At 38.9% G+C, this 22,992-nt stretch overlaps 1 protein-coding gene across 1 annotated transcript; it reads left to right on the forward strand.

Moving 5' to 3' along the window:
• Window positions 1–2,000: 2,000 nt before the first annotated feature.
• On the forward strand, window positions 2,001–17,351 carry LOC104854279 (ADP-ribosylation factor 4). The gene is made up of 6 exons (XM_010612738.3): window positions 2,001–2,446; window positions 6,616–6,696; window positions 6,882–6,991; window positions 10,013–10,084; window positions 12,114–12,239; window positions 16,422–17,351. Exons 1-6 carry the CDS (start codon window positions 2,380–2,382, stop codon window positions 16,506–16,508), a joined length of 543 nt encoding a protein of 180 aa, XP_010611040.1. The 5' UTR covers window positions 2,001–2,379; the 3' UTR covers window positions 16,509–17,351.
• The last annotated feature ends 5,641 nt before the right edge of the window (window positions 17,352–22,992 follow it).

Here is a 22,992-nt window from a genome sequence, read left to right on the forward strand (position 1 = left end):
TACAATAGTGATCATACCTATCACATACCTCTCACATTTCTTTATACAAGCTTTTGCACTTTGTGTGCCTTCTTTGTATTCCTGTCCTTCCCAAACTGCCACTCATTTTTTCTGTCCTGATACATGTATTTTCTAGAGTTTTATATAAATAGAATCATCCAATATATATTTTCTTGGTCTGAATTCTTTAACTCAGCATGACTATCTTGAGGTTCATTTATTTTACTGCTGAACAGTATTCTATTACATGAGTATAATACAGTTTTCATCTACTCACCTGCTGATATTTGAGTTCTTTCTAGTATTTGGTGATTACAGATAAAGGTGGTGGAACATTCGAGTATACATCTTGAATAGACATATCCTTTCTCTTGTGTAAATACGTATTATGAATGGGATGGCTAGGTCATAATCTAAGTGAATGTTTATGAAACTGCCCCATTGTTTTTCAAAGTGATTGTACTACTTATTTCCACCAACAGTGTATCAGGATGCCAGTTTATCAACATCATAGCCAACACATCAAAAAGTCATTTTGTGAATACACGTGATTTTTCAAATACATGAATTGCTATCCTTCCCATCTCTATGACTGGATTTCGGTTATGTTTTCATTCTTGTAATCTGATCTTTGGAAAAGCAGAAGTTTAAATTTTGATGGAGTTGTACTTACCAAGTTGTTCCTTTACTGCACTTAACAGCGGTTAAGAGGATGAGTGAAATACAAAGGAGCATCAGGGAACTTTCTGGAATAACAGTTGGGTTATATAATCATGACAGTGGATTCACTACAGAATATATTTGTTAAAATTAAAGTGTACAGTAAAAACTGGTTAAGTTTGTCCATCTTCTTATCACTCAGCCATGTTTGTTGTTAGCAGAGTGCCAAATCCAGGGACTAAAATGAAATTTGAAAAAGCACTAGTTCTTTGCCTTCCTGTTTTGAGACAGTATACAGGGGAGGTTAAGAACATTAAATATGAAATCATAAGTAGGAAGAGATGTTGTGATGCTTTGGGCCTGTGTAATCTATTTGGCTAGGTCACAAACGTTTCAAGGAGAAATACTGTACCAGTTCTAAATGGCGGGTGAAGAGGGCATGACTAGTGTTAAGGGTGGGACTTGCCAATACCACTAACTTCAGCAACAGTGTGGTGAAATTTATTGGAAAGTGACCTTTAAAACTTTCTACATTCATATTTCATTTTACATTTGGGAATGTAAGAGGTCATAAGAAATTTTTGAAATGAGTAACCTTTCCACTTGAACCCGAGAAATCTTTCAAGCTTCCTGGAGGAAAAAAGGCTGAAGAAAGCAAGATTTCCTCCTTGATTTGCCCACCACGACCCACCCTTCCTCCCCACGCCAGCCTCGTACTGGGGCTCGAACCCAGGGCTTTCACACCGGGCTACATCCCAATTCTTCTTCTTCTTTTTTTTTTTTTTAATTTTTGAGGTAACAGCCGAATTTGGCTCCTCCCATGTCAGCCTGCCGGGGTGCTGGGATTCCTGGCGCGCTGTGTCGGTGCACTGGAGCAGAGATCTTCAGTACGACCTGCTCCAGGGGGCTTAACGCCTTAATAGGTTGTCACCCTTTCTCCCCTCGTACGTCTTCTTTACCTACAGTACTTATCTGTGGAAGGGAGGGCCCACCTTCACTTTTCTACTTAGGACAAGCGTTTGGTCGCGTGCGTGCAACGTGAACATTCGTGGGATTCTGGAATGCCCATGGCGTTCAGCGTGAAACAGTAAGACGTTCAACGAGCAGAAAGAAGTCCACTACCTAACCAGTAAGTCTCCCGCCTTCCCGAAAGCAGAAAGACCACAACCCCGGTGGTGCAGTCCCCTGAGCGGAAGTGACCCTTCTCGAGGCTGACTGGAGGCCGCGAAGCGATGCATCATGGGCCTGTGCCTCGGAGTAAGCCAGTTGCCCATTGGCGTCGCGGGTTCCTGGAGCCACGTCCGGGACGTGGAGGCGGCGGCGAGAGTTGCACGTCAGCCAAACTGGCCAATCCCCGGTGTGCGCAGACGCAGTAGCTCAGGCAGCACCGGAAGCACAGGGAGATTGGGTGTGAGGTCCAGCTTCTCTACAAGTTCGAGAGTGTCTCTAGTCACTTTCAGTAGTGGCGGCTGCCGCTTCAGGTAACGTACACGGACAGTTACAGTCGGAGCCGGGAAGCTGCCGCGCCAGTTGCCAAACAGGTCTTCGCCCCGCTGGTTGCAGTGTGCGCTTTCTTGGACAGCGTCGGCCAGCGAGCCGTCTAGACTCCCGCGTTTCCCGTCTGCTCTTCCCCTCCTCTGTTTGTCGGGAGCGGAAAAGGCGAAGGCCCGGGGACACACCAGAACCCTTCTTGTGCCCGTCGCAAGTGCCACTGCCGCCATGGGCCTCACGATCTCCTCGCTCTTCTCCCGCCTCTTCGGCAAGAAGCAAATGCGCATTTTGATGGGTGAGTGAGGGGCCGGGTGGGGGTGGGGGGCCGAGTCTGCGCGGACAGCCTGGAGGCCGGTTTCTCCTCGGACGGGCGGGTGTCGGGAAGAGTCCGTAAAGGGGGAGGCCGGGGCGCAGGGCGAGCGGTCGCTGAGATCGTCACCCGAAGAGGCCCATTCAGACCCCCAGGCGAGGTTCGGTCTTCCCGAGCTTGGCTTGCTTTCTTGATGTAATAGGAAGCTGGACAAGCTAGGGTGGGGACGTGGGGGAAACGGACTCTGGGAAGCGACCCAGTGGAGAGTCTCATTCTCGGGGTGCGATCTTCATCCCGGCTTCTCTAGGTGTGGGCATATGGAGGGAGACAGAGTGACTGACTTCGGCCTCTCTCCTCCCCTTTTCCCCTTCGTGCTCACCCTGCACACAAGACTGATATGTGAGCCAGCGGGCCCAGAGGTGCCCGATTTAGGAGCTACGTTTTTTTCTCTCGTTAATGGACATTTATGAACAAGATTTTGTGTGCGTCTATTTTTAATATTCTGGGGTAAATATCTCGGAACAATATTGTTGGATAGCATGATAACTGTGTTTGAAGTCCTTGGAAGCTGATAAACTACTTTCCAAAGTCGCTATACTGTTTTGCATTCTCACTAGCTATGTATGGGGGTTCTGATTTCTCCCTAAGGAGGAGGTTTTTGAATACCTGTTCTTCGTTTGCGATTTCCTGGGACATTTGTGAATTTCAGATTCATCGCCCTTAAAATGTGAGGTTAATGTGAGGAGAAGAATTTCAGTACTGTACGGAGTCACCTAGTATTGTGCTTGGAACACAGCACTCAGTTTTAAGTTGTTTTAAAATTATGAAAGTGTTTTTAAAACAGAATATTTCAAAAATGAAGATGCATTATTATACATCTGATACTCTTTCTTTTTTGCACTCATTTTTTTTCTCCCTCAAAGTTGAGGTAATTGCACCCAGTTTTTCTTCAACTTTAAAGTGTGTCTCGCTGGCATAATTTGGTAAACATGGTTTTTAATTATTGGCAAAGATCAGTGAGGTAGGTTTGTTTGCTGTATTTGTATTTTGGTCAAAGTGCAGGCCTACCTAAGGACAGCAAGTAATGATTCAGTATAACCTTTTAATACAATGACTTCTTTATAGTCGTGGAGGGGAGGGAGAACATTGCTGCACTGGACAGATTAGTCTTATCTTGGCTAGTTGAGAAGTGGTTATAGTTTCATTATGTGGAATAATTTTATTGCTGAGTATTTCAGCATTAAGAATATACAGGCTGGGCGTGGTGGCACACACCTGTAATCCTAGCACTTGGGAGGCTGAGGCAGGAGGATTGCTGTGAGTTCGAGACCAGCCTAGGCTACATGGTGAGTTTGAAGTCAGTCTCAACTATGTAGTAAAACCAAAAAAAACAAAAAAAAACAAAAAAAAAAAGAAGAGTATGCAGACTTGGGCCAGGGATTTGAGCTCAGCGGCAACAGCACCTGCCTTGCAAGCACAAGGTTGTGTTTGATCCCCGGTAACAAAAATGAAAAAGAATGTATATACTTAAATAACTAAAGGGGAACAAAACTGTGAGCCTAACATTTCTAAGTAAGAAACCATAGTACATATTTATTGGGGTAAAGCAAGCTAACTAGAGAGGTAGAGGAGATCATTAAGTTTGCCTGAAGAGATGTGGGCGTGGCTCAGTGGTGGAGAAAGGTCACCTAGTTTGCAGGCTCTGGGTTTAATCCCTGGCTGTGGAATGTGAGGGAGAGGCACACAAACAAATACAAAGCTTATTAAAAATAAAAGACAAATTGGCTTACCCATGTGCTTTTTGATAATTTTTGTTTCTGATATTGGGAATTGAACCAGGGCCTTGGCATTGAATTATATCCCCAGATCTTTTTAAATTTAATTTTTAATTTGCCCAGGCTGGGTTTTGATGTTGCAGTCCTGCCTTAGCCTCCCAGCGTGCTGCAATTATATGTGTATGCCTCTGTGCCTGGCTTCTCCCATTCTTTGTCAATAATTTTTGGATTCCTGGTGCTTTTAAGTGGTACATTTGGACCTCCAGTGAGGACGGAGGGATTCTCAAAACCTCATTCCTGTGGTTTCATTTTTCTAACCCTCCTCCCCCCTTTAGTATGTGTTTCAATTCTGACTTGGATTAATTGTATTTTGAGATAGGTGAATTTAGGTTTTCTTACTAATTTGGTTAAGATCGCCTAAAGAGAGGACTAGGATTTTTAGCTCTGTGGTACTGAGCTTGCAAGTGCAAGCTCCTTAGTTTGATACTTAGTACCACCCCCCCAAAATCACCTGAAGAGGTCTGATCCTCATTAGAAATAACTTTGTAGGAAACTTAAAAAGATCTGGTTGCTTTTTTTTTCCTTAATTTTGTTTTGGGTATTTGCTTTTGTGTTTGTTTTGTTTTTTGAGACAGGGTTTCGCTATGTAGTTCAGGCTGGCCTCAAACTCATGGTGATCCTCCTGCCTCAGCCTCTGGGAACCTGGAATTACAGGTGTGCACCACCAAACCTGACCGTGGCTTAGGGATTGAACTCCTGTCCTTGCACTTGCGAGGCAGGTGGTAGAACCCCTGGGCTAAATCCCTGGCCCTCTGGTTGCTTTTTGTGCCCTCTTACTTTGTCCTTTCGTTTAAATTTTATGATAGTTACTTTCTGTATTTTTGCAAGTTATGTTTTCTGATTTTTTTTTATTTTTTGTAGGTGATGCTGATCTTTTGGTACTGTTGCATATTCTAAAAATAAATCACTTTGTGTAGTAGTTGGCTTTTCTTTTTTTTCTTTTTGCACAACTGGGAATCAAACTCAGGACCTTATGCTTGGAGGCAGATGTAGCACTACTGAGCTAAATCTCTGGCCCCGCAGTGGGCTTTTCTTACACCCGTGAGTGAGGGCCTGAGTGTGTGCCATAGTATTTCAGAAAGAAGAAATGTGCATCTCAGTCAAGGAGTGGGAAGAACAAAGTTTGATTAGTGGGCATGAGAAAAAGAAGAGCATAAGAGGCTTTGGGTCTCCACAGAAATTTTTAAGCCACCCTCCATTAGGGAACAGGGTAGAAAAGATCCTTTGTTATGTTGTATTAGTGGAAGGAGTTTGATTTAACTGTAGTGGTCTGTACTGTTTTGGACAGGTGTATGTAACTCACATAGGAATATAAACTGGATAAGTGAAAGGATTTCATTTTTTTAAAACTTAGTAGCCTTGCTTTCCTGTGCTAACTCATGCTTTAATTTAAATATGAAGATGTCCTTGCTTAAATAATAATGTAGTTCTCTTGATTTTTTTTTTCAGCTTTAATTGAGTTTATTGGTACATTTTAGGGATACAGTACAGTTACATTCATTGTTGGGATCTTGTACCTCTACATGACAAGTCTTGATTCTCATTTTTTCCCCTTACCCCTGCCCTCCCTTCACTCCCTCCTCCCCTCCCCATCTACAAACACTTTATTTCCATCTTTTCATTATCTCACATTTTTTTCTTTTCCCTTTTTACCCTTTAGTTCACTTGATTTTTAAGTGATTGAACAAACGAGATGTGATGTTATTAGAAAAATGATGTAATAAACGAAGTTACTACATTTGCTCTTTCATTTATGAGATTTTTAGCAAACAATGAAGAATATGTAGGTTTTAGGAAACTCAAACATAAAAGATAGTTAGATTACCTTTCTGTATCACCATAATAAGGTTTTCTTCCTGCCTCCCTCCATTCCTTCTTTCATTCTTTCCTGTAGTAGTGGGAATGGAACCTGGGCCTCTCTCACAAGGGTGTCTCCAGATCTTTTATTTCTAAAACTATGAGACAGGGTCTTGCTAAGTCACTTGAGCTTGAATTTCTGATCCTCCTGCCTCAGCCTCCCAGAGTGCTCTCAATATAGGTATGTACCGCCATAGCAGGCCAGGTTTACCCTTTTTAGGTGTGGATTTTTCCCAGACAAGCAAGAACATTACTCTCTCTTTTTGCGACAGTTTCACTATGCAGTTCAGACTGGCAGTGAGCTCACTACATAGGCCATAAATTCCCAACGATCCTCCTACCTCAGCCTTCTGAGTATGGGATTACAGGCACCTTGCTGTAACTTTGAATTATAAGTTACTTTAAAATTATATCTTTGTGTGTTTTTGATGAAAATTTAAAATATGTAATGTCTTCTTGTAGTTGGATTGGATGCTGCTGGCAAGACGACCATTCTGTATAAACTCAAGTTAGGGGAGATAGTCACCACCATTCCTACCATTGGTAAGAAAGTTTATAGATGAATTTACTTTATAGTATAATGAAAACAGTTACTTAATGCTATGTTTTTAAAGCTTCCCACTTATCTGAATAGGAGTTTTAAAAAGCTATTCTAAAGAAAATAAAGGACGTTGTCATTTCAGTGATGCAGTGTTGTGCATAGCAGTCATTTTTGTTTTTCCTTGTAGGTTTTAATGTGGAAACAGTAGAGTATAAGAACATTTGTTTCACAGTGTGGGATGTTGGTGGTCAAGATAAAATCAGGCCCCTCTGGAGGCATTACTTCCAGAATACCCAGGTAAGGAATGCTACAGATTTTTATCACATTTTTTTATGGTTTCAGTCTGCAAATGTTTTTTAATCTGGAATGCTCGCTTGGATGTTGGTATTTACTGTATGAGCTGGCATTCTTGTCACTGCTCCCATGTTCGGTAGCTCACTCTCGGTCATGCCTTTGAGAGCCAAGTTGTTGCAGCATTCCATAGCCCTTCCAGTAAGATTTTGAAAGATGAAATGGTACTGCTGCAGATGTGTCCCCGAGTGAATTAGGTTTCTCTCATTGGTAGTTCTTTTGGCTCTTGAGATAGTTAAGGTGTGTATAGCTTTCTGTTATGGTAATTAGTAACGAATGTGGGACAGTTCTAGGCCTCCCTTTAGCCTAGTTGTGTTTATTGAAAATAATGAAGGTGAATCTGCTGTGTTGACTTGTAAGATAACACTTTTGTTAGTTTGTAGAGTACATACGTTGGAATAGAAGAGACTAAGGGTTCTGCGTATTGATTGACTGAATATTACAATAACCCGGGGACCTTTAAAAACCCCAGATCCCCATTCATAGCTGAAGACCTCTTGAATCAAAATCTCTTGAGCACATAAGCCAAGCTTCATTCGTGTTTGTCACACTTAATGTGTGCAGGGCAGGAATCACCTCGATGTTTGTCCAAGGCTGGCCAAGGCCTGAGATTCTGTATTTCTGGCAAGTTCTCTAGTGCTGCTCATGTTGCTGGCCAGGGATCTTTTAAAACAGCAGCACTGTTCACATTTTTGAGCCGTAAGAAGGATTCTCTTACATTGTTGGGTGTCTAATAGCATCTCTGTCCTCTACCCACCAGATGCCAACAGCAGCTCCTCACAAATGATCTGTAGCAAGTAAAAATGTCTCTACACTTGCAAAGTATATCTTAGGGACAAAATTTCATCCCATTGAGAGCTAGTGTTCTAGAGAATATATTTTACATATTAGAAAACGGAACTTGTTTAGCATGATTCCAAGATCAGAGTTCTCTCTTGAACCTGGTCCTAATTCTGTTTGCTCATCAGTTTCAATGTACCACTGAAGTTGACTTATTTTTAAGGAACGGTTAGTGTGAATGATATTATAGGCACTTTTTGCTATTTTATGTTCATTCTCTTATCACTGGAAACATTGCATATATATGAGTTACGACCCTTCTTCTTAAGAATAATTCTAAAATAAATAATAGATTTTGAGATAGGAAGTCAAAGAGGGAGACAGATGTATTAAGTACGCGCAGTAAGCCAACCACCATAGATCTTTGAAATCTCCATGAAGGACAGCTCCTTATATCCCTTTGTACTTACATTTAATTTTAACAGGCTTATAAATATCATATTTTCATTTCAGAGGCATGCCAAAGAAAAGTAATGTAGAGCCGGGTATTTAGCTCAGTGGTTACACCGCCTGTCTCACAAGCACAACATCCTGAGTTCAATCCTGGTAGCAGAAAGAAAGAAAAAAAAATAAAAAGAAAAAAGAAAAGTAAATATACAACAAGTAGTGCTGAGGTTTGAATTTGGGTCTTTTTCCATGATGCTCTTTTGGCTAAAAAAGCACTGAAAATGTTTCCAAAGGGTATGATGTTTAAATAATAGTTTCTCACACAGCTAGAGGAACTAGATTTGGGAATTTTTGTCTTAGTTATTTTCTCATGGCTGGTACACAGTACCTGACCCCCACAGTGCAAAGGAGGGAGGTTTATTTTAGGTCAGCTTTTCAGTCTGTGGTAGGCTGGCTGTCAGTCAGAAAAGGCATGATGGAATCTTGGCACAGAAAATCTGCTTACACCATGGCTGCCAGCAAGCAGAGGGACCCATGGAAGGAACCCGGGAGGAAGATAGATAGACTCTTCTAGGTCTCACTCTTGCTGACCAGACCCCAACCCAACAATACATTCAGGTGTGGAGTTGCCAGTGGATGAATCCACTAGTGGGTATAAGTCCCCATGGTCCAGTCACTTTCCAAAAGCCCCACCTCTGAACACATGAGGTTCTGGGGAGCATTCCAGATCTAAGCCATCACGGTATATAAAGGAAACGATGTCATTTAATGACCAAAGGTTAAGTGTTAGGTGCCCTGGTGAGCTCTGTGCTATGGTGGTGCTGAGGAATAAACAGAAAACGAAGGAGAGTACCTTTCCTTAGTGCACTTATATAAAAATAGCAAAAGCGCAAGATAGTGTGTTGTTGTGATCACAAATAGGAGTCAGAGTTGTGGGAAAAAGCATAAAATAATCATCACTTTAACAGGAAAAGATTTTTAACAAAGCTATAAAATATTCTGTCCTTCCTTTTAGCTGAGAATTTTTTAGTTTCCCACTTGAAAGATATTACAGATCTTTGTTTAATCTCTTCCCAATTCTGTTTTTTTTTTTTTTGTAATACAGAATTATATAGTACTTAAAAATTGTTAAAATTTTTATTTAAGTGAACCTTGAAGCTTTCATCATCTATTTTGCTTAAGCATCTTCCTGATTTTAGATTTGGCAGCAATATTCTGTAGCAAAATTGGTTTTGTTTGGTTTTTTTTTCTACAGTGACAGAAACTGATCAATAGTGGTGTGTATAAAAACTAGTGTGATTCCTCCTGTCCCTCCATCCTTCCTGCTTTTTTTTCACACTTTGTGTATGCCTTGTATTAAGCAATTCATGTAAGTTCATGATTCTTTGGCGTACCTAGTTTATTTTTCTTTTCATCCTCACTTTCTGGCTGTTTTACTACCTATGCTTAAATATGCTAGGTAAAAGAGTAGTGATGATAATATTTATTATACTTAACCTTGCTTAGAAAAGGGATTCCAAGTAGTGCCCAAAATTTTAGTAAGACATTTTTTTTTTACACCTAACCCTTTCCCCCTTGGTAAATATGTTTTATATTCTTTGTGTGCATTAAATGTTATAGTTTGTAACTGTTCCATGTTATTGAAGGCTGAGGGTATTCAGTGGAACAGGCCGTGAGTTTGTTTCCTGATACCCAAAAACAACAAAAAACAAACAACTTATTAAATCAATTTTTCCCCAGGGTCTTATTTTTGTGGTAGATAGCAATGATCGTGAAAGAATTCAGGAAGCTGCAATGGTACTGCAGAATATGGTAAGCATATACTTTAATTTATCATTTTCAACATGTGTTACTGTGTGATGAAGGTGTTTGTGTTTTTTTGTTTGTTTGTTTTAAGAGTTTGAAAGTTAAGAACATTATTCACAGTTTCTTTTTTTTTTTTTAATTCGTGTTTTCTTAATAATGCATACAAAAATCTCCTATATAGCTGTTCATTTATTTATATTGTGCTGAAGATTGAACCTGGGGTCCTGAGTATGCCAAGCATGTACTCTGTCATTGAGCTACATCCCCAGCCACCTTAAAGAGAGCTTTTTAAATACAGAAGAGCCAGGTGTGGTGGTGCAAGCCTGTAATCCCAGCATTTGGGAGGCTCAGGCAGGAGGATCACTGTGAGTTTGAGACCAGCCTGGGCTATATAGTGAGTTCTAGGTCAGTCTCAACTACATAGTGAGACCCTGTCTCAAAAAACAAAACAAAAGAAACAAAACAAAACAAAAAACCAAAAAATAATGACTTATTTATAAAAACAAAAACAAAAAACAGAAGAGTAGGGCCTGGGGTTTAGCTGCTTGCCTCCGAAAGAAACGCAATGGCCCGAGTTCAATCCCCAGTACCAAAAACTAACTAAATAAATAAAAACAGAAGAGTAGCTACTTCGGTTAAATTGAGAATGTGCAGCTTGTTTCACCATGTTTGGTTTTGATGTTCATCTCTGGTCAAGGATGCCTGATTTATTCCTGTGTCTTAGTTCACGAATATAAAATTACCTATACTTACTCAGTTTTGACTTAGGGATCCTGGTTAAAGTCCCTTGGTCCCCAGTCATTGGGATTGATTTTCTCTGTGCTTTGCCTGTAATTCAGAAATATTTTGTAGTAACAACCAACTCTGATAAATAATTTTTCTGTCTGAAAGTAGAGGCACTTGGGCTGACAGTGAAATTTAAGCCTTGCCATTTATTGTGATTTATCATAATGTTTTTATGTATTCATGATGTTCAGAACCCTGCAAGAAAAACTGCTGGGGAACCTTGTCATGGGTTCAGGCTTGTAGCTGTTAAAATGTATTTACCAAAATGAAATTGTAATTTCCATTCATTGCTCTTAGGAGGGAGTGCAGTTTATAAATAAAGCCATTTGCCTGTGTTTGTAACTCAGTCTGTGGTGGCTTTTTGTCACTTGCCACCAACTGATGCTCTTTTGTAAACACCTGTACTGAGATATTACATACACCATAAATTTCACTCATAATTTGAACATTAGTGTTTTTTAACATCCTCTTAAAAAAAATCTTAGAACTATTAGAAACAGCCATTCCCTGTTGCTTCCTCTCTGTACTTCACACCTTGTTCCTGACAGCCCCTAATCCACTTTCTGTCTTTATACAGGCACTTTTCTTGATACACATTTAATTGGAATCATACTGTATGTGTTTTTACTTGACTAGTTTCTTTGACTTAGCATGGGTTTTCAAGATTTATTCATGTTATGTCATGTATCAGTACTTATTCTTACCAGCTTCCATTCCTGGTACTCTTCTTGCACATTTTTGTGATACTGTTAAGGTCCTAATAATTGTATTGCTGTCTCACTGTTCTGAGGTCCAGTTGGCTGAAGGCCAGAAAGAATTACAGTTATTAACTATTGCTGCTAAGTTCAATTAGATTGTGCCTTAAAAGGCTTATGCTCACATTATTTCTTGTCCTTGTCAATCCTGATCCTCAGTGATAATCATAGAGACTGAGGGTAAGTGACTGACCTTTTTGGAATGTTGGATGATTGGCTTACAATAGTTTTGTTTTACTTGATGGCATATGATGTTTACTCTTGGTTTAAAAACAGAAGAATATGAGAGTTAATTTTTTAAGAGTACTTTCAAATTTACATGGAATTGTTTGATGTTTAATAGTGAATTGCATGTTAAGTAGAAATGTGTGTGTGTGTGTGTGTGTGTGTGTGTGTGTGTGTGTGTGTGTGTGTAGGTAGAAAGGCAGTGCTTTGAGCAGTTACAGCAGTTGGATTCCAGTTCAGTAGCTGTTAATGCCTAAACTTATTTCCAGCTTCAGGAAGATGAGCTGCAGGATGCAGTGCTGCTGCTTTTTGCAAACAAACAGGATTTGCCAAATGCTATGGCCATCAGTGAAATGACAGATAAATTGGGTCTTCAGTCTCTTCGTAACAGAATAGTAAGTATTGGGAGGGTGATAACCTGACTGTAAGGGTTACAGAGCTAATAACTGTAGCTGACATTTGATGTAAACATTTAATAGTTATCCCTTTGGAACAATAAGTACATCATTATAAGAATGTGGTATTGTAGGCTCTTGTATGTATGAAGGTCAGCCTTTCAGATTTTATTTCAAACCTTTGTAATGTGCTAAATGGTGCTTGAAAGTATATTGATATCTTCTTCATTTTCTAACTTTTCATACATTTTTAAGTGTGCAGAGATTTAAATGCCTTTAATTTGATTTTTATTTACTCTTTAATATTTTACAGTAATGATTTTTTTTTTCTTGGTACCAGGGGTCAAACTCAGGTCCTTCTGCTTGCAAGGCAGGTGGAGGAACCACTGGGCTAAATCCCTGGGCCCTATTTAATGTTTTAAAGATTTGGGAAACTACTGCAGGACAAGTGGAATGTGTGAAAAACACTGATGTAAATTACAAACTCAATTCATTCTCAAATTACAAACTCAATTCAAACTCAGTTTATTCACATGTCCTTGTTATAACTCAAGTTGGTTGTAAGTCAAGACTATTATTTTCATAAGAAAGAATGGAAGTACCCATAATGCATTCTGAACCTCCTAAAGCATCCCTGCACTAATCTTTTCTCAATAAAAAGCGTTGTACAATGTGGGTAATTTGTCAAAAACACTAATAATTTTCCTAGTGTACTTACCCAAAAGTTATAAAATGTGCCTAGTTTACCAGAAACAACAATTTAATCCTGTACTCACCATTCATGTTGATATCTTTGGCTTATATGAAGGGAGTATGAAACAGAGGGTGGTTATTATGTGGAAGGAGAGGCCCCTCCCATAACAGCATCAGGAGCCTGGCTGTAGTGTCCTGTCTCTCCTTGGGGGAGCCTGTAGCCTTCTATAACCTGCTTCTGGCTCACTGGGTCTCAACCTTTTCAGAACTAAAACATGGCCTAAGGAGGTCTGTTTCTGTCTTTTTAAATACTGTTCTGCAGTATGACATAGCATGTTATTAAGCAAACGAATGCAAGGATTGGCTTTTTCTCTGTCTAGGTGTGTCTTCTCTACAAGTGTTTGGAGCTCTGTCCATTTTTCAGGATTTCCTTTATTTCAGAAGAACTTGGCTGCACTGATTTGTGATACACCCCCTCTTCATCAGAATGCTCCTCAATTGCCATTCTCTGTTGCTCAGCCAGAAGTTGCTGAAGTTCCTCTGTAGACAGTTTCTGTTGAGTTTTTCTGCACTAGTTCCTCAACATCACCACTGTCTACCTGCAAGCCTATAAACTGCTATTCTGATGGTGTCATCAACCACAGGGTCAGTCAAAAGTTTAGGCTTCTCTACATAGCCTTCAAAGTCTTCTGTGTATAATTTTAGACCGCACTTTCTTCCACGCAGATCTGTGTCCTTAGACATTGGCCCAGGTTTTCTCAGTTAACCCCACACAAGAAAGGATGTTGTAATGTTTCTTCCAGAGCTCTTTGAGGGTTGAATCTTACGTGATGCTGATCATGGAGTTGCATGCCTGCAATCCAAGCACTTGGGAGGCTGAGTGAGGCAGGAGGATTACCACGAGTTCAAGGCCAACCTGGGCTACATATGAATTCAAAGCCAGCCTGAACTACATAGTGAGACTCTGTATTTTTTTTTTTTTTTTTTAAATCTCTCTGAGACAGTCTGGAAGCACTTCGGGAAGAGTTTCTTGGTTTATGGCTTCTTAAAGTTAGCTATAACTTGGCCAGGGATTTAGCTCAGTGGTTCCACTGCCTTCTTCGCAAGTCCAAGGACCCGAGTTTGATCCCCAGTAAAAAAAAAAAAAAAAAAAAAAAAGAAAATCTGTCTATCTATCTGTCTATCTATCTATCTATCTAACCTGCTGGTCCATAGACTGCAGTAGAGTTATATTAGGTGGGAGGAATTTGACTGAGGGCTATGGGAATTCTTCAGCCAATTCTTCTTACTAATCTTGTGGTTGAGCAGGAACATTGTACATAAAGTTCAGGGCCTTGAGTGGTAAACTTTTGTCCTCAAGATATTGCTTTATTTTTCATTTTTTTGTACCAGGGATCAAACTCAGGACCTTGTGCTTATGAGGCATGTACAGTGCCACTGAGCCAAACCCCAGCTTCCTCTAGATATTTCTTAACAGTAGGACTGAAAGCTTCCCTGATCCACTTAAGAAAAAGTACTTTTGTTTCTCAGGCTTTTACATCAGATCTCCACATGATTCTTAGCCTACTTTTCATGACTTTATATTTTCTGAACACTCTAGAGGTCTCAGAGTGATAAACCAAGACAGGCTTTTTCTGGAGATCACCACTGGGCACATAGTAATAATGTTAGCCTGCCCAGCCTACCCTTCATAGGCCTGGCATTTTCTTCTCTTCCTGGGTAATATATTATTAGATGTGTTTGTGTCAGTTTAATCACAGTTGAAAACTTGAGAACAAAAGCCATTTCTCTGTGTCATTGTTTTAAAGTGGTATACATAATTTTCAGCAGCCCTTTCATCAGCACTGGCTGCTTCACCATGCCTAGTTATCCTTTGCACCCTAATTCTCACTTTAAAATTGTAAAACTACCCTTGACTGCCATGAAATTTTCACCATTATCACTTGTTAATGGATTATGCTATATGAGATCTGCATTTATAACCCTAGCTTTTTCACAACTTGTAGAGTCATGCTATGACCTACCATCTGCCTTTCATTTATCCATATTAATAATAGCCTTTCATGATTTACTAATTTGGGTACTTTCTTTAGCAACACTAGCTTCCTTTTATAAATCTTTTCTCTGTAAGATTGTCAAGGTGGTGGATTTTGATATACTGTGTGTATTAGTGAGATTAGTTACATGAATACCACTCTCATATTTCTCCACAATTTCCTTCTTTTTGATTGTGATTGCTTTCTTTTCTTTCCCTCCGTTCCTTAGCTTTTCTAGCTATTGTAGGGCCATTTTGAGAGCAGTAATTGTAGAGATTGTATAAAGCACTGAGTAAAATTACGTCCACAAACACGGGCATCTACTCTCAGACTGACACTTACGTGTGCTTACATATGTTTTTCTGGTTTACAACCACACAAGCAGTTGGTGTTTAAGTTGTAACTCAAGATTTTGGTTGTAAATTCAAAGTATACTTCCAGTCATAACCCAAGATTTTCATATGTGAGGCCAGTCATAACTCAAGTGTCCACTGTATTTAGAAACTTTTTTTTTCCTGTACCAGGGATCAAACTCAGGACCTTGCACTTTCAAGGCAGTGACTTAATGCCCCTGAGCCACATCCTCAGCCCTTAACAGCTATATACAATACCATGTAGTACTATGTGTTAAGCTCAGAAGTTTTTTAATGAACTCTAGTGATGATAAGTTTTGAAGGTATTTTGAATATATCATTATTAGATGTATTTGTGTCGAGTACCTCATTCTGTAACATCAGTGATTGTAATATTGGCAAAACCTGTTACACTCTCATGTATAGGAGTATGATTTTATAAACTAGTAGTATTGTGAGCTCTACAATAGTTTTGCATTCACTTGCCAGTGTGGGAGATACTATTGTATAACCCTTTTTTGGGGAGGGCGTAGAAGGCAATGCACTTTTCCACTGAGCTACATGCCCAGGCCTGCAAACTCTACTCTTCAGAACTTTGCCCCTCCTCGGCTGTAGGTGTGACTCAGTGGTAGAGCAGTAGAATGTGCAAGACCCTGGGTTGTATCACCAGCACTAAAAATATAAAAATCTCCCCTTCTATTTAGGTTTATAAAGGACTACCAGGACCATAGTGGGTGTTTGTGTGTTTACAGGTTTCCTCATGAGTCTTCTCTTCATAATAAACGGTGGGAAGTTGGGTAAATCTAATAGACAGGGACGCATAGCTTGACACAGGAGGCAGGTTTTGTGAAAAGAAGTGTAATAAAGTTTTTAGTCTAAAGGGTAATTTCAAATAATCTTTATTGTTACTGAAATCATTAAATATAAACAGAAGCGTATGTTCATGAGATGTAATAACATTTCTTCACATTGATTTCTGTGTTGTTTCCTTTTTTAATGGTGCATCAGTGGGGGGGTACTTAGTTTCTTGATTAAGAAGGGTTAATCCCTGGTTTTATATAATGTTGTTAATGAAGTATTTTCTGGTCCTTTCTTCACAGTGGTATGTTCAAGCCACTTGTGCTACACAAGGAACAGGTCTGTATGAAGGACTGGACTGGCTGTCAAATGAGCTTTCAAAACGTTAAATGAAACTGGATATCTAACCACGGACACATTTGATAGAATTGGTCTAGGCTCCTTACCACAGAAATAGTTTGCATTTTGGTTATTAAACAGTATCTGGGACTGGTTTGGGCAGAATATTACAGCCTTTACACCATTTTGTGGCCAATTATTGTTTACCAAGTACAATATTGCCATTTAGCAATATGCTTGGTTTCAAAGACGTTTTCCTTGGGGAAAAGTATCTTCTCTCAATTTTACTTCTTTTAAGCCTAAATGCCTGGACATAGATAACTATTGTGTCACCTTTAAATCACTTTGAATGTTTTTTGAGCCCACACAAATAATGTTTTAAAGTTATCCCCTTGCTACTTTACTGATTCCTTTATCATTCCTGGGACAGTCTGCTGATTGAAAAATGTAGCATTCCATTTGTATTTATTTCTATCCCTTGCCAAAACGACCTTCTAATACTGCTTGTACCAGCCAGGGACATGCTCCAAAACACTATTCGGCTCTCTTGTGCTGAGGAACCCATCTCTTCCCCCGATTATCAACTCCTGGCTTCCATCGTTCAAACTTACCTTCGTGTGGTTTGGATTTGATAGCTGATTCTGTGCGGGTTGGAAGAGTTCATATTGAGGCGGCTTTTTACTACTCGGCAGATTGTCTTCCTTTATATTATCTTTTTTATGTTGCATGTTGCTTTTGGTATCAGCCTGATTCTTTGCCCAGTATGTAATGGTTCTGCTGATGTTCTATTGTTTACTGATGAACATATCTTGAGTTTTTGGAAAACTTGTCAAACTCAATAATGTTTCTTTATAACCCATTTGGAATTATTCCTAATAAAATGATAAAATACATCATTATGTGTCTGTTCTTTTTGAGTCTTGATATTTGAAATGGGCTTTCTTGTGTAGCAAAATTGATTTGCCTGTTTCACACACTGTGGGCTATAAAACACATCCCATCACATTTAAGTTGGCAGTCACCTTACCGGTTATCTTGTGTATAACAGAGTGGCAACCAACATTGGGTTTCAGTTTTCTCTGATACAATCCCATTTGATGCTTAAATTCCAAACATAGGATTAGTAGTAAAATGTTGTAACAGAATGAAGTGCCTCAAAGGCACATAGGCATGTATTTCACAGCTAATACTAGTTTAAAATTATTTTCCTCAGGTGTTGATTACATGGCAGATGCATAGACTGTTAAGTTATGCTACTCTAGTACAAAAATCACAGACTCTGAAAGCCCTTTTTAGTTTTATGTTTTAAAACTTCAGCAGAAAAACTGCATGTAACTATTTTGCTAATAAGGTAGTAAAAGCATACCTCAGTAAGTTATTAAAGAGTTTAATAGTTTTGTGTATATTCTAATATTCTGTGTATTTTAAATGTTGCGTTTCCAGGTTTCAAATGCCTTGTAGAAATTTAGATTAAAATTATGGATCAAAAATTTATTTGTAAGCTGGACATGGTGATGAATGCTTCTTATCCCAGCACTTGGGAGGCTGAGGCAGGAGAATTGCTACGAATTCAAGGACAGTCTTTGCTACATAGTGAATTCAAGACCAGACTGAAATACATAGCTAGTCTCTGTCTGAAAAATAAAAAATTATTTCTAATGCTGGGTATGTATCTCAGTAGTAGAAGACTTACAAAAAGTGTAGTTTAGAGTAGAACTACCGGAATAAGTAAAAGGAAGTTGGAATTAAGTAGTCTGTTATTTTAAAAAATGGGTTATTAGAATAAATTATGTGTTATGCAGTGTATGATGGTATTACAACTTTCCTAGCCGACTGGTTGAAGTCTTCCTTTTTTTCCAAATATGAGAGATCTCCTTTGTTGTTACATAAAACTGTAATACAGTATATACATTTTTATGGGCTGTAAAATAGGAGATGCACAGCTTGAATAATTTCAGTGTTAGAATTACAGTTAGCACTATATTAATTTTATAAAGCTAATCTCATAGTAGATTCTGTTTTCATGAACTCTAGAGGTAGTAAAGAATCCATATTATCTCATTTGAAAATGAATATATTAAAGAAAATAAAATTGCCTAATTTTCCATAAGTCAGTTAAAATTTTTTCTTCTCTATTAGTATTTCTTTTAAAAACCAAATTGAGGACCAGAGATTTAGCTCAGTGGTGCCATTGCCTGCCTTGCAAGCACAAGGTCCTGAGTTCGATCCCCAGTACCAAAAAAACCCCAACCAAAATGAGTTGTTTTACTGCTTTTCAAACAGAAGCTAGCAAATGCTTTGGGAAAAAAGCATACATTATAAAATGACCCGACAATCCTTTCCCTGTTTTATGTGACAAAATCTCCACCAGTGTCCTAATGAATTGAAATATGTAGAAGTCTTATGAAATACTTAATACTGTCAAAACTGAATGCTTATTATTCATGCAAATGTTAAACTCATGGTTGATCCTTCAATTAGATGTCTCAGTGACCTCTGTTTTAGAGAATAGTTGATTATACTCCTGGATGAAAAAGTATTCTGTCAAATAATCATCAAATATGTTAATAGAGAAACTGAAGAGGAATTGTATGCCTGAGGCTTAGTAGCAGCATCACAGTTAAAATAGTGCCAGTATCTGTTCCTTATCCCGCTTCCTAGTAAGCTTTACACTCTTGGTCAGTATTTCCCTTTGTCTTTTTATGTGGCTTATCAGCTGATTTTCCGTGATGTAAGTGCGTGATATTTTGTTGAAGATTTTAATTTTTATGAATTTTCCTTTGTTCTATTGAAAGAAAACACTTAAGTATTACCTTAATTATTTTTTCAGAAATCAGTGTACAGTAGTGCGTGGGTTTGCAAATGCTTTTGTTTACAAGGTTTGTCAGAATTTTGTTTCTGTTTGTAAATTGCATCAGGTGACAAACATGGTTATGGCCATCTCTCCCACAGAAACACAAATGTGGCCATCTTTTCCAGGATCATAGAACAAATTAAGTTCGTTAACTGAGGTACCACTGTATTTTGATATTTCTGCTTTATTTTAGGTCCAGAATTATCTCACATATTGTAATTTTATGTATTTACTTATTTTGGAACCTGGGTTCAAACTCAGGACCTTGCAAGGCAGACGGTGGCCATCCCCAGCCGTTTCATATACAGTAATTAATTTCAACTCACTTAATGGGATCAAAGTATCATCAATGTGAGATTTCTGGGTTTTGTCATGGAACTCTGAAAGTGACTTCTGACTGAAAGTGACTTCTGCCACTCAGGTGGCAGAGGCAGAGGAGGATCAGAGTTTGAGGCCAACCTGAACTATATAGCAAAAACTTGACTTTAAAAAAATTCGTATAAGCTAGGTGTGGTGATGCATGCCTAAAATCCCAGCTCTTGGGAGGCTGAGGCAGGAGGATCACTGTGAGTTCGAGACCAGCCTGGGCTACACAGTGAGTTCCAGGTCAGTCTCAACTACATAGTGAGACCCTGTCTCAAAAAACAAACAAAAAATTCTTGCAGTTCCTGCTTCATGATTCAGTACCATAAATACTAGTTGTCAGTTTTGGTACAGTATGAAAATTAGATTGAGTAGTAAGATCTGTGTGAAGATCTGATACAGAGAAGCAGCTCTAGAGTCTGATTATTTGGAAATGCATATAGGTATTTATAAAACTGGGATTGAACCCAGGGCCTTCTCACTGAGCTACCTTTCCACATCCCAACCTTTTAAGATTTGATTTTGAGGTAGGGTCTCATCAGGTTGTTTGAATACGGATCCTCTTGCCACAGCCTCGCAGAGAGCTGGGATTACAGCTGTGTGTAACCATGACCAGCTTAATTCTGAGAATTAACTGACCCACTGTCAGTTGGCTTAGTTATTTTTAGGAAGACATTTTTTTCTCATTGAGTTTATTGGTACATTTTAGGTATACAGTACAGTTACATTCATCATTGGGGTCTTGTACCTTTACATGACAGGCCTTGGTTCTCATTTTTTTCTCTATACCCCTGCCCTCCTTTCAACCCCTCCACCCTTCCGTATTTACAAAAACTTTCTTTGCATTTTTTTCATTTTACTTTTATACTTTTAGTTTTTCACACCAGATAAACTATTCGGTATTTATACATATGTGTCTTATTTCACTTAAGAGTATGTCCTCAATATGCATCCATTTTCCTATGAGTTACCTTAGTTTCTCATTCTTTATGGCTGATTAGTACTCCATTTTATAGAAAAACCACATCTTTATCCAGTCTCTAACTGATGAGCAATTGGGCTGTTTCCAAGTTTTAGCTGTTAAAACTGTGCCGCTATAACCATGGATGTGCATATATCACTGTGGTGTGATTCTTTTAATTCTTTTGGAAAGATACCCAGCACCGGGATAGCTGGATTAAATGGAACTTCTAATTCCAATTCTTTAAGGTATCTCCATATTGATTTCCATAGTGGTTGCACCAGTCTGCACTCTCACACAATGGAGAAGGGTTCCTTTCTCCCCACAACCCCACCAACATTTGTTATTGGTTGATTTCTTGATAGCAGCCATTCTTTCTGGAGTGAGGTGGAATCTCAGTGTTGTTTTCATCTACATCTCTCGAATGACCAGTGATGTGGAACATTTTTTCATATATTTTTTGCTGCTTTTACTTCTTTGAGAAATGTCTGTTCGTTTCAGATGCTCATTTTTGAATCAGGTCTTTATATTTGGGGGGCCTGATTTTTTGGAGTTCTTTATATATTCTAGATAATTGTCCTTTGACGAGCATCTGGTAAAAAATTTTTTCCCACATTGCATGTTGTCTCTTAGCTCAGTTGGTGGTTTCTTTTGCAGTGCAGAAGCTTTTTAATAAGATAAGATCCCAGTTGTGCTAGTTCCTGCGTTACTGAGGATTTGTTCATAAAGTCTTTTCCTATGTCTGTCTAGGAAGACATTTAGACTGAAATACTATAGTTTTTATAATAATTTTTATTATAGTATGATCTTTGGGAAGTGGAGAATAGCACCATAACTTGATGAACCTAGGGTCTCATGTGTAATAGGCAAAAACTACCACTAAACTACTTCCCCAACTCTAGGTTTATGTGCTTATCTCATTAAGGAAAGCAGCCTGGAGTGGTTGTGTATGTCTGTAATTCCAGCACTCAGAAGGCTGAGGCAGGAGAATCCCTGTGAGTTCAAGGCCATCCTGGGCTATAGAAGATCCTGTCTCAAAAAAACCAAAAAACCAAAACAACCATTTTACTTTAGACAGTACATCAATAGGAGTGGTTAAGATTGGCTCTAAAATTGAGTTATTAAACTCCTTGATATATGTCTTCTAGTATATATATTGTGACATTGCATCCAGGTTCCTAAATTACTAGTCCTTGAAGGTTGGCTGTCTTTGTTTCCACAAACCAGTATACAATGATACCTTGGTTCTGGAACTTAATTCTTTCCACAGTTCTGATCGCAAACCAAATTGGACAAGAACGGAATCAAATTTAATGGTTAGGTTCAGTGTTGACTTTATGGGGAAATTTGATTCCCTTCTTGTCCAATTTGCTTTGCCAGCAGAATCATGGAAAGAAGTTCATGACCTGAGATACCACTGCAAAATGTTTGATTGGTTAAATTTGTAAGAACAAAGATTGTGAGACATGAATAGCAAAAGCACATGTAGACTCAGGGATAGAATAAAGTAGGTGTAGTACCATAGTGAATGCCTTTTTTTTTGGGCGGGGGGTACCATGGATCGAACTCAGGTCCTTGTGCTTGCAAGGCAGGCAGTGGAACCACTGAGCTAAATCCCTGGCCCTGTGAATACCTTTTAGTTTGTGTGTTCAAGGACAGTGGAGATGATTATGTCCTGAACTTTTCTGGGATTTCTATACTATTATGATACGCTTTTATTTTGTTGAGCATATAATTACTTGGAGTTGCAAGGCCTAGCCTTTCTTCTGTATGGAGAGAGATAGCTGTTAGGAACTGACCTGACTTTGGTTACAGTGGTTCTTTTCTAGCCTGGATTGAGTGCCATTCAACTCAAAAGTATGTACTGTAGTTTCTGCTCATCTGTGATTTATTTTGCTTTCCAAGTTTGCTGTATTTGGTTTAACCACATTTCAAAGTTACTTAAGTGGAAAGTTTCAGAAACAAACTTTAAGTAATTTTTATTATAGTGTGTTCTCACTTTAATCTCTTACCATGCTTAATTTATAAATTATGCTTCATCATAGATATGTACAGGAGAAAACATTGTATGGGGTTTTGTATTATATGCAGTCTCAGGCATCCATGGAGGGTCTTGGGACACGTCCCCATGGGAGAAATGTACTGTAAATCAAACCACAGCGAGATGCCACTTCACACCAGGATAGATGTCATTGGAAAGATTATAAAGTGGGAAAAGTAGAACCCTCATATTGCAAGTGGGAATGTAAAATGGGTGCAACTGCATCCACTAATACCCTGGCAGTTCCTCAGGAAGTTAAATAGTCCCCAAGGGCCGTCATTTCCACTCCTATGGACATACATCAGAGAAATGAAA

Source organism: Fukomys damarensis, unplaced genomic scaffold (genome assembly GCF_012274545.1).
Source record: "Fukomys damarensis isolate Sample0158 unplaced genomic scaffold, DMR_v1.0_HiC HiC_scaffold_28, whole genome shotgun sequence".
Classification (NCBI taxonomy): domain Eukaryota; kingdom Metazoa; phylum Chordata; class Mammalia; order Rodentia; family Bathyergidae; genus Fukomys; species Fukomys damarensis.

Excerpts from the sequence above, each read along its gene's own strand:
- LOC104854279 (XM_010612738.3), top strand. The coding sequence starts at position 2,380 with ATGGGCCTCACGATCTCCTCGCTCTTCTCCCGCCTCTTCGGCAAGAAG. Across the intron at positions 2,447-6,615 it reads GCAAATGCGCATTTTGATGG|TTGGATTGGATGCTGCTGGC; the intron begins GTGAGTGAGGGG and ends GTCTTCTTGTAG. Across the intron at positions 12,240-16,421 it reads AGTCTCTTCGTAACAGAATA|TGGTATGTTCAAGCCACTTG; the intron begins GTAAGTATTGGG and ends CTTTCTTCACAG.